This window comes from Echeneis naucrates, chromosome 5, assembly GCF_900963305.1.
Source record: "Echeneis naucrates chromosome 5, fEcheNa1.1, whole genome shotgun sequence".
Lineage (NCBI taxonomy): Eukaryota > Metazoa > Chordata > Actinopteri > Carangiformes > Echeneidae > Echeneis > Echeneis naucrates.
The window spans coordinates 22,837,320-22,848,654 of NC_042515.1; the positions used below are offsets into that span (position 1 = coordinate 22,837,320).

Genomic DNA, 11,335 nt, shown 5'->3' on the forward strand with positions numbered 1-11,335 from the left:
AGCAGTAAAATCATCCTGAACTGGTCGATCTACTTTTAACCCTCCTCTTTAGGGATTCAGACCCTTTTGGCAAACCTCCACTGCTGCACCACCTTCTATCTCCTCCATATGAATTTAAGAATCTTTAGAAAGCCAAATGTGTTTACTACAAATGAGGCATGTTTCCTGGCTCTCTCCTTTTGGCACCTTTGATGCCATTCTGCTCTGCACAGAGTCATCAACCGCTTCCTCAAGATGGCCCGCAACTCTGCCAAAGGGTATTGCTGTTCCTCATTGGCTTCCTTGAGAGAATTTAACTCAGATCTTGTGAATCTTCACTGCCACCTGGTTCATGGTGTAGGTTGTCCGAACTGGCCTCTTCTCCTCACCTGGGCAAGACTGAAGATGATGGTTGCCATTGCTTGCAGCCTCTGGTCCACATCTCCTCTTGCAGCTGCTTCAAGCTCCTTGTCAACATCCTCATCAAACTGGCCTGTGGCCACTTGATCTGAACCTACCCCAGGGAGAGACTGAGAAGCACTGTATGTACAACATGGAGGATCTGCACTCTGTGGGGTCCGGTTTCTCCTGTGTCTCATCAGGTGTGATACCTTTGCGCTGCGGTGCATCACCTCTCTCTGATTTTGTGTTTTTTCTTTGTATTTTTCCTTTGAATTGCTCTCTGTCCCTCTGTCATGTTTAGTAATTTTTTGTAGCTTTGATTATCTCAAATTATGACAGAAGTTATTATGCAGGATTTTCTGCAGCAGGGCAAAAGAAAAAACAAAACCATCAATGGTAAAATGATTACACAATTTGTTCACTTTTCAGATTTTTGACAAAAATTCCTGGAAATATATTTTCAGAATTAACAGCAAAAAAAAACTATACACAATGAGATAAGGGAGAGGGATACATTCTATATGACAGTATTTGTTATTGATGGCCTGTATCTTCCTAAAACTAAATATGAGAATGATGAGACTATTCAGAAGTATCCAACCTTCTCTTGTCCTTGACATATGGTTCACTCCTGAAACACAATTGCCTGACAGGAAAGAGACACAGACAAATGAAGAAACCATTGGCTAACTAAAGCTGGCAGGTTAATGTGTGTGACCTCTTGTTTAAAGACCTTCATATCCCCAGAGGGTGCGTGTGTGTGTGTGCGCATAAGCTGTATTTGCCTTTTTGTTGACCCTCTGAGGAGCATATGGAAATCAACACAAAGCCCTGACTCAGGTCCTATCAATACTGATACTGCTTCACTCCTTCTCTTAAAGGTGAACAACAGGACACACTCACACACACACACACACACACACACAAGGCCTAGGTCCCTCACCCCCTTTATTTACAGCCCTTTTTTCTTTCCGTCCTTTCATTTCTGATGAGCTCCTTTCACCCAGACCAGGCAACAGCTGGAGGATTGACTTTCAGAGGGAGGCAGGGAGGGAGCAGCAGGACAGAGGGACCAGCTCTGAGCTACTTTTTAACTACTTATTACCCCACATACAAACAAACACACATACACACACAATAGGGAAATAAGAGAATATATAGGAAGAAGAGATAAAATGAGCATTTATCTTCCCCAAAACACCAATTATGTGATTTATGAGAGTCTGTGCTGTCTTTGGACTAATCATTATGGATAAACTCTGATTCAGGGACTCATCCTCACACATGTTCTGTCTTCTGCTGTTGCTGGGGATATGTGACTGCAAGTTGGATTGATTCTGACAGTTAACTGTATTAACGGCACCAAAGGGTATTAACTGATTCCTTGTGGGTGGCAGTAAGGGAGTTGTGTGAAGTAAAAATATTAACTCTCCTATTGAACTTGGGGTCAATTTGGCCCCATTCAATGTTTATCATTCAGCAAATTGCAGTTGATTGTAGTTTTTGGCTTCATATTTCTTGACTTTTCCTAATGTGAGGGGGACAACTGATTAAGCATAAAATTATCATGATGATACTTTTTTTACTTGATGTACACATTTTGCTCCTCTGGGGTCCATTTGACCCCAAGCTCTTTAAGCTGTGTAAAAACATCTGTCTATGTTTGTGACCTCACATCCTAACAGCTGCAGGTGCAGACTTGATACCTTTGAGCTGATGCATCACAAGGGGGCAGGGAAAGGATAATTCCCATGAGAACTTTGGTACTTCTCATGGTGACTTTTGATGAATGCTTGGTTACATTTCGTGGGCTCTGTCCATTACGACAATATATACTGAGCAAACCTGCCAAATACAGCATCATAATTTGGGCAGCATATGATGCCGATACATAGATCAAATGTGTTTTTATATTTGAGAATAATAGGAGGGTTAAGTAATTTATTTGTGTTGCATTTGGTAGGGCAGCACAGCGGCATAGATGTTAGTGCTTTTGCCCCACAAAAAGAAGTTTGTGGGTTGGGTATGTGGGCCTGGGTTATTTCTGTGCAGAGTGTGTATGTTCTCCCTGGGCTTGCATGAGTTAAAAATAAAGCCCCTCACCCTAACTCACTGCAGAACATTTCATATAAATGTGTTATATTTTCACATAAAAAAGGCTGCCATGGAAGTGAGATGATACACAAATTACTTTGTAGTAGTTATTGTTTGCTGTATAGTTCATGTTGTATTTACCAGCAAATGATTTATCTGTTTAGTCAAAAATGTGTGTGTGTGGCTACAATTCACACCTTCACCTTGACTGTCTTATCAGAGGCGTGTATTGTGAACAATACAGAGCCAAAGCATCTAAAATGCTCATCACCACTCACTGCTCTGCCTGCCTCAGCATGTCTGAGAAATGGGTTAATTTTGTCCTTTTATCCCTGCAGGACCCCGTGTCTTTGATCGAACACATTAGTTTGACTCGAGGTAGCGCAAGATGTGTAGCCTTAAGTAGCACAAACTGAAACGGCACCTTTTCAAAGGTAAAAGCCTATTATGAGTCATTGCAAGAGCTGCTGTTCAGCCATAGTCAGATAAGTCCCGAGGACCTAAACAAGACTACGCAATATTTGAGGTTTTCCTCTGTGAGCCCATGCGACACCAGGTGACTCATCTACTTAACAGTGCATTAGTGAGGTGATCTGTAACTCTTCTCATCGTAATTTTGGGGATTTTCTTTTTTTTAATTCTCCTCGTTAGTTGAAAGAGATTAATCTTCCTCTTTTCCGATCGGCACAAAGGAGATTTCCATTCGTGGAGAAAAGTGTTTCTCCCTCTGTGGTGGTTAAAAGCATTCAGATGAGTCCTGTTTCCCCAACTCCCTGAGACATCTTTAACTACCCACCAGAAGGAACCATAGCCTTTTTAAACCATATACATTTACTTGAAGGAATAAATTTGACTGGTACACTTATTTTATTTTTTTACTGAGAATCAGATGAGGAACTTGATATCAGCCTCATGTCTCATTGGTAAACATGAAGCTGCTTGAATAGAGTGCATAGTTTGCTAAACTCAACATCTTGCCTTTTGATGTTTTTATTTGAGCTAAGACAAAGGTTTTTGAACTTTGAACTTTTGAAGTAACTTGGGGGTCAGAATAATAAATCGACTGATATACTGAAATTATATGAACCTCTTTTTTGGGGAAGGCATGAAAAGGTATTGGTGATTAATAATATCTGTGGTGAGAGATCCTATTAAATCTGCACTTAACAAATGATTTAACAGGAATAGTGACTGTAATTTAGAACCTCTAATGGTCATTTCACTTTTATTAAGCTTCATTCACTATATAAAGCAATATGAAAAAATCATAGTGCATTCTGACATCAATCTTATTTGATTGCCTTTGGTTTCCTTCTTAACATGAAATAAACATAAATTTTCCAAAGCCAAGAGAAGCCAAGTTTCCTCAGATCTTTCTATCTGAGAAACAACTCAAAATCCAAATATACAAATTTATTGTTGAATCATGCATCCGCCTGAAACGAGCAAGATCTACTTGATAGTTGATTTGAATATTTAACTGATTCATTTTCTGCCAGTTGACAAATTGTTTTGGCTCAGAATCTGATGAAATGAATGAATTCCTCTCATTGTGTAATGTTCTATTTAAGGTGCAGAGGACTGTAATTCACATGTAATTTGTTTGGTATGGTGTAGTCATGCCTGGCTGAGAGTAATTAGGATGAGCTCCTTTGTTATGGCTGTCAGGCGTGTAAGAGGTGTTTAGCTCAAGGAGGGGAAAGGTATTTTTCAGGGATCTGCCAAGCTTCCTGTGAACAAAGTGAGTGACTTCAGGTTGAAGGCTTGTCCAGTGTTATGTGCGCACTCAAATGGTGCAGAGTTTCCGGAGCTATTTGACTTCTTTTTTGCTCTTGCTGGCACAGACTGAGTCAGATCCATTTAAGATTCACTCTGAGAAAGGTGCAAACTTAAACCTACTGTGACTCACTCGCCACTGTTTTCGGGCCATTTAGCACACATGGATTCATTTACCTGCGCAGTGAGGCCTTAGTCGGGACCCTGTGTGAATGTGGATTAAAGCAGTTTGTGGTAAAACCTCATATGAGATCAGGTGTTGTAGCAGAGATCATGCAGCCCCAGCGGCAACACTGTACTCACTTTCTCAAATACCTGACTGTAGACTGTGGAGTCACATGCACGCACACACGCGCGTGCGGTCAGGGCGTGCACGGAAAAGGGTGGAGTCGGGATTTTTTTTCCACCCCAAGGCATCAGATCTTCACTTGAGGAATCCAAAGTGAATTTGCTAGAGGCCAAACCACACCGGGAAGTGTCCCGGCTTTGAGATCCTATCCGACACACAGATTTTATTTTGGGGACATTTAGAGGAAAAAAAAAAAAACTTTATGTGCAGCCATGGCATTGAGCCTGTCGCGCGTCGAGCCTTCGCCTCGAGCAGCGCGTAAAAGCCAGTGGCTCCGGAGCGCACTGGCCCATCACCACTGTCCCGATCCCGGCGTGGAGAACGAGATCGTCGTCCTGGCCACTGGAATAGATCAATACCTGCAGGAGGTATTCCACCACCTGGCTTATCCCAACCGGGACGATACGGTCAGTGCGGAGGATTTCACCACGCTGTGCTCAGTGTTAGGACTCGCCACTGCGGGAAAGAGGACAAGGACCGAAAAGACTGGAGATAATGAGAGAGATGAAAAAGATGAAGAGTCCAGGGATGTTTGTTCCGGGCTGCCCTCTCAGCTGTCGTTTAAAGACTTCCACTCTCGGCTCTGTGGGGTTTTCCGTGTGCTCAGCGCACGCAGGGGCGCCGGGGACTGTGCCTGGCGCTTGCCTCTTACGGAGGACACGGAGCTGGTAGAGAAGCAGATCCGGATTCGGTGGCCGCGCGTCAGGCGGAGGAAGTGTGTCAGCTTTGATCTGACCAAGGACCAGAACGGATCTGAAGACAAATCTGCTAAAAGTCTAAGCAGACAGGACGGCGACGCAGGTTTGTATCTGGATCTTAAATATGTTGTTTTTCGCTTTATTTCATTTCTTTGCCGCACTTTTTCCCGTTTATAACTGAACGCAGGAAATTGTTTAATGACCCTGTTGCTACCATCAAACCATATGTAATAGTAGGCTACTGCGGGCAGATCCACAGAGCTGCTATTATTATCCCGAGGCAGTGTGGTAATAGAAGGGGCGGAAGTGGCAACAGGCACCAATTAGGTCCACTCATTTCCTTTTCTGTCTGTTTCACATTCACTCCTGATCGGTGCACCACACCTTACATCCCTCGCTCCGTCTGTTCTTCAGTCCGAGGTGGCTGAATACATCGGATCCCTTACTTTGCAATGAAAAACTGTAGATATATACTGTATGCAAACTCTTGCATTCCTATTTAAGTAAAAGCAAATAAACATTATCGACGAAATAAACCTTCAGAATAAGAATCCGTTCCTGACTGTGATTCATATATGGCTGCATCAACAGCATCTAGCTGTTCATGCTGCAAATACTTTTATCTTTATTTTAAGTAGACTTAATTTAGTTTAGTGGTCATGACCAACTAATGGGCTAAAAAAGATTTGCTGATTAGTACAGTCTACCCAACTGTGATCTATTTTAATAATGCTTTTGTCAATTCTCTTCCATGTTTTTTCTTTTTGCCACTTAATGAATTGCCACAGTGTGCAAAGCTTATGAAACTTGAACGGTCAGTAAAGTCTAAAGATTGACCTCCATTTGGTCTTTGATCATAAAGCAGGTTCAGGCTCTGTCTTCATACCATGAAGAATCACAGCCTTTCCACCAGCCATCAGGACTTCTTGAACTTTGTGATGCCACAGTTTAACACTCATTAAGTCACACTCACTGGAACTCCTTCTCCAAATTTCAGAATTTGAATGTTTAGCAGAGAGCATTTACATTTTTAACTCAGATAACAATTGGCCAATCAGAGGACAGGCTCAGAGCCTCAGGTTGGTTAACTTAACTGACCTGTTACTTGAGCTCCAGAGAGAAGCCGTCGAGAAATGTAAAATTTCACTGAGGTGTTCTTTGGTTCTTAAAACCACTAGAAATCAACTTCTAAATAACAACACAACAAGATATCGAGGTTTAGTAAAGAAAATAAATGATGAATCCCCTCCCCTCGGATTGTCTTTTTTAGATGAGGTATCGGCTCTGAGGGAGCTGGTGGAGGACCTCCGCTCAGCACTGCAGGGGAGTGATGCTCGTTGCCTGGCTCTGGAAGTGGCACTCCGACGAGAGAAGCCCCCCTCCCTCTCTTCACACTCCAGCTGTAACTCCACTGTTTCCCCTCCTACAACTTCCATCACCTTCGCACAGGGAAGGCTGGTACCAACGCACAGAATTAAAGGACAATGCAGAGGTGCAGGAGGGGACGCTGCAAGAAGGGTGGCAAGGCGACAGGACAACAGGGACCCCCTTCTGAGAGAGCTGAAGCTGATCCGATCGTCACGTGATGGGCAGCTGGAGGAGGCCATCAGTTTCAATCAGCGGCTGGAGAAGGAGTTGCAATGGGCGTACCAGGAGGTGCGCAAGCTGCAGAGGGTGGAGTCTGCGCTGAGGAAGGAGAACACGCAGATCAGGTTAGGTTTTAATATTCTGTACTCTCATTGTTGACCATGTGAAATTTGAAAGGAAGAATGAATAGAAAATAGAGAGGGATGTATTGGTGATTTTCGGAAGATGTGTAACAGGAGGCGTGCAGAGGAGGCCAGGGAGGCTCTGAGCATGGGGCTCCAGAGGGTCCGGCTGATTCAGGAGCAGGCTCAGTCTCTGCCACAGCTCCAGTCCAGGATAAACCATTTGGAAGCTGAACTGCAACAATACAGGTACAAATGCTGTGTGTGTTCTTTAGTGACTGAGCATGGGTGTGTCCATTTACACATCATTTGCCTCTGTGCCCTGCTGATTTGAAATTCAGTCCGCTCAAGATCTACAAATTAAGTTATACCTAATCTGAATCTCAGAGTTGGATGAAATTTGAATTTTTAACAAAATTCACTGCTCTCTAAATCAAGCAGTAGTTTACACTGAGTGCCTTTATTGTTTTTGTTCATGCCCTGTGCATTGCCTGCTTAGAACCAAGCAGCACTGAGATAATGTGAGCAGAACGATGACACATTTTGTAGCAAACCAAAAAGCAGCGGATACATAAGGGCTAGGCTCCACTTGGATTAACAGATCGCAACCAATCAGAATACAGTATGGAGTAAGTCAGTAATGATAAATTGGATACTGAACATATATAGTACACGGCATTGCGAGGTCCTGAGGGAAAGTCTTGGGGAGTCAGAATTTCTTGCTCTTTCACTTTTTCTTAAGCAATGTTTCCAACATGTCCAACATTATGACATGAAGCGTTCCTGACATATCTGGACATATCTGGTTTTTCCTGTTCGGCCATATGTGAATTTGCAACATGAAACATAAAAAGCTGCTATGTCGTTGCACTGTGGAAATCTTAAGTCTGACTTAGCACCTTTCTGAAATGCTATTTTTTTTTTCTACCTTCACCCTTAGATCTGGCTGTACCTGCCTCTTTGACTCATCTCATCAAAATGCATTCGACGAAGGAGACACCTCTAGACAGACAGGTGACTGGACATGTATTTTTGATGAGCTGCTCTTTTCCCTCCCTTTAGCATTATTGTTTAGAAATTTTATCAGCCATCCTCAAATCTCAGGAACAGATTAGTTCCCACATTTAAACATGCATGGATTCTTAATCACTGGCTCGTCTTTGGGCAGTATCTGTAGAGGGAGAGTGTCTGCAGAGAGCAGTGGAGGGGAGAGCTGCATCTGATGAAGAAGAGGACAGGGGGCCGAAGGAGGAAGGACAGTGCTCCCTGTTAGAGGTGAAGAGGCAGTTACACAGCTGTCGCAAAGGGTTAGTTAACACATAACACACTTATACACAAAAAGAACTGCACTCCATCCTTGCAAATAACATGGTCATCTTAAAAAACAATTATGTAGTTTACACCACCTTTGAGATGTACTGGTCTTACTCCCAGATTATCTTCGGCACTTTTGTCCTTACCTGTGGCCTTCTTTGCTAATAGTATTACCTGCTTACAAGCTGCTGAGACAAAATGCAAACTCCCACCATGCAACGGGTGGTATTTACTCACAATGCAGAAATATCCTCATTACAACTAAAACTGAAAGTAAACAATTAAACACTTCAACTTCCTTTGTTGTCCCCCAGATACCAGAACCAACAAGTCCATCAGCTTCTCTCTCAGAGTCACCTGTGTGAGAAAAACCTCTTTAGCCCTTCCAAAGACATGGGGGGATGCTGTGACAAGAACGGACCAAACCAAGAGCAGAAAGATGGTGGAAAAGGCTCTGACAAAGAAAAGGTGGGAAAGAGAGAAGGCTAGGTCAGATTAAATAAGAAATGAGACCTCTGCACAACAGAGAGTGAACTGGCTTTAGTCTGTTTAGCGGTAAAGTTAATAGTTTGTTTCTACAAGAATACTGAATTAAAGAATGAACTGGACAATACTTGCTAGATGACAGCATAGTCCATTGGCACAGCAAGTTATGTTTTACATAGGATTAGGGGTTAGGGAGATAATGTCTGTGTATCTGGACTCACTCAGACAAAGAAAATCTAAATAAAACTGTGTTTCATAACTATAACAATATAAAGAAAAGGCATATTTGTAGTGACAGTGCATTGAGTTTCTTGTTCTGTTCCCTTGTCCAGAGAGCAGTTTTTGGCATTTGGGCATGAGATGGAGCATTATTTCTGCAGCATTCAGTTTCAGGCCTTATTTCCAGTGACTGTCCATGATCACCAGTGAAATAATGGGCTTCAGAGCTTGTGCGTTTATCATTGCATGAATCTCTCCCTCCTCTTGTCCTCCAGAGATCCGAAGAAGAGGAGGACAATGCACGGCTGGAGAATGAAAACAGTCAAATTTTTTTGCTGGAGCAGAAACTCACAGATGCCCTAACACTGTTGGTGCAGTTACGCAACAAGGCACGGCACTCAGTACAGACTTACAGCATTCACCGCACACCCACACGCACATCTACGTATCTCGCTCATTTTCTACTGCTTATCCGTTCCCGGGTGACGGGGAGTGCCAATTCCAACCAACGTTGAAACATGCTGCAACCCCTATGCCGCCATATTGCCCATATCAAAACACTGTCTGTTGCTTATCCAGGTCACAGTCATTGATCCTTCAGCTATGTGTTGGATTGAGCCATGCAAATCTTGTGCTTGTGCTGAACCAATAAGTCTTTCTTAACACCTATTTTAGAGCCCCTGGCTTTACAAATACACACATTGCATGTTGTGCTTAAGAGGGATTTTGTATACTTTCTTACCCTGTTCACAGACGTCGATGGTTTGTAAATAGAGCATATCCCATCATGCATTTGAACAGTTGCTTTGGCAAATGAATCTTTGGGCTGATTCGTAGACAGATAAAACATTTACAGCCCTCATGTAATTTGAGTTAATCCTTCCCTCTTCTGATGAAGTGTCGCTTTCTGTTTTAAGACACCAGAAAGTGAAACATTCTGCCCTTCTTCTGTCCTCTAGAACATGTCCTGCAGGGCGCTTGGAAAGATGGACACTCTGGGTGGCTGCAGAAGAAATGGAGATGGTAATGTCTGTTCTTCCGCTTCCAGATGCCCAAAATGATTACATTTTTATGTTGCTACTAATGGATAAATGGCTTTTAAATGCCTCCATTCAGGTCCGTCCAGGGTCCTGCAGGTTGCTGAGGCTCTTTGCCTTCGGTTATCCTCCTTTGACCTCCTGAAAGACAGAGGGGGTGATGGAGGAGGAAGAGAAGGAGGAGAGAGCAGAGACAAACTCCTGATTACATCTTCAGGGCATCAAACTAACAGTGCCAACCCTCTGCTCATCTCCTGTTAATAAGCTACTACTGCGGAACTTTTTAGTTAACCCCTTTCCTCTGTTTAAATATCTTCTATTTCACGTATGGCTTGATTGCACCTGTGTACGCTTCCTTATTGTGTAGCCACAGTGTTGAACCTGATTGTGTGTATTTAAAGACTTTATTCCATCCTTATATTTTCTATGTATTTAATTTAAATGATTAAATGTTTTTTATCCAAATCCATGTCACCTGTGTAAGCGCTAATACAAAGATCTTTGACAAGATGCAACTATACGTAGTGTTCAGTGTGACTGTTTGCTGTGTTTGTCCTCCTACAGTAGCTTATGTTTGAAAGAGACATTTGGTCTGACATTTTTACATGTGAAATCACAAAGACAGCAACATTATAGATCAGGTGAGGAGGTAAAAGTGGAGCTGCTGCTTTTTCACACTTAGAGGAGCATCCTGAGTCATGTCATGCCTTTCGTAGTGTCCCCTTTTCTTGTGTTTCCTGTTAGCTCCCATTTGTGTGTCTGTGTGGGTGACTGGGCTTGCTCCTGCCAGTTCTCCTGCCACCTACCTCCACAGCTGCTGCCAACCATCAACACATGAAGCCCTGCAGTATAAAGGCCAGCTCATCCCAGCAGATGCTCCCAAGCTGTTCAGCCACCTACGTGGTACTAACATTATGGCTGACCTTGTCAGCCCTGTATTACACCAGCCTTCCCCTTGGAAATCCATCAACCAACTCTGCACACTCTGGACTCCAGCTCTATCCCCTCTTGTACCAAATTCCTTGCATTTTACAATAAGTTGCCAATCTGTTTGCAATACTGTGTCCAGTGTTCTACTTCAGGATCCATTATCCTCTCAACCCAACAACCCCGTCTTTGTCCAGCTGGTAGTTTGAGTGGCCTGATGGTCCGAGATGATGCAACTCAACCATAAGTTGATCACCAAATCACTGTGATTAATCAAAAGTGTATCGGTTTAGTCTCAAATTCTCCTGCAGCTCTTTTCTAAGCTATGTTTTTGACTCTGCTAGT

General features: G+C 43.0%; 1 protein-coding gene across 1 annotated transcript; it reads left to right on the forward strand.

Annotated features, from left to right (window-relative positions):
* The first annotated feature begins 4,694 nt into the window (after window positions 1-4,694).
* On the forward strand, window positions 4,695-11,192 carry LOC115043731 (EF-hand and coiled-coil domain-containing protein 1). Its single transcript, XM_029502410.1, has 9 exons — window positions 4,695-5,401; window positions 6,569-7,010; window positions 7,122-7,256; window positions 7,948-8,021; window positions 8,176-8,314; window positions 8,636-8,789; window positions 9,302-9,415; window positions 9,986-10,049; window positions 10,143-11,192. Exons 1-9 carry the CDS (start codon window positions 4,813-4,815, stop codon window positions 10,322-10,324), a joined length of 1,893 nt encoding a protein of 630 aa, XP_029358270.1. The 5' UTR covers window positions 4,695-4,812; the 3' UTR covers window positions 10,325-11,192.
* The last annotated feature ends 143 nt before the right edge of the window (window positions 11,193-11,335 follow it).

Bases quoted from the DNA above. Each gene is read 5' to 3' on its own strand.
- LOC115043731 (XM_029502410.1), top strand. From the start codon at position 4,813: ATGGCATTGAGCCTGTCGCGCGTCGAGCCTTCGCCTCGAGCAGCGCGT. The intron at 5,402-6,568 runs GTTTGTATCTGG...TGTCTTTTTTAG, and splicing joins CAGACAGGACGGCGACGCAG to ATGAGGTATCGGCTCTGAGG. The intron at 8,790-9,301 runs GTGGGAAAGAGA...CTTGTCCTCCAG, and splicing joins AAGGCTCTGACAAAGAAAAG to AGATCCGAAGAAGAGGAGGA.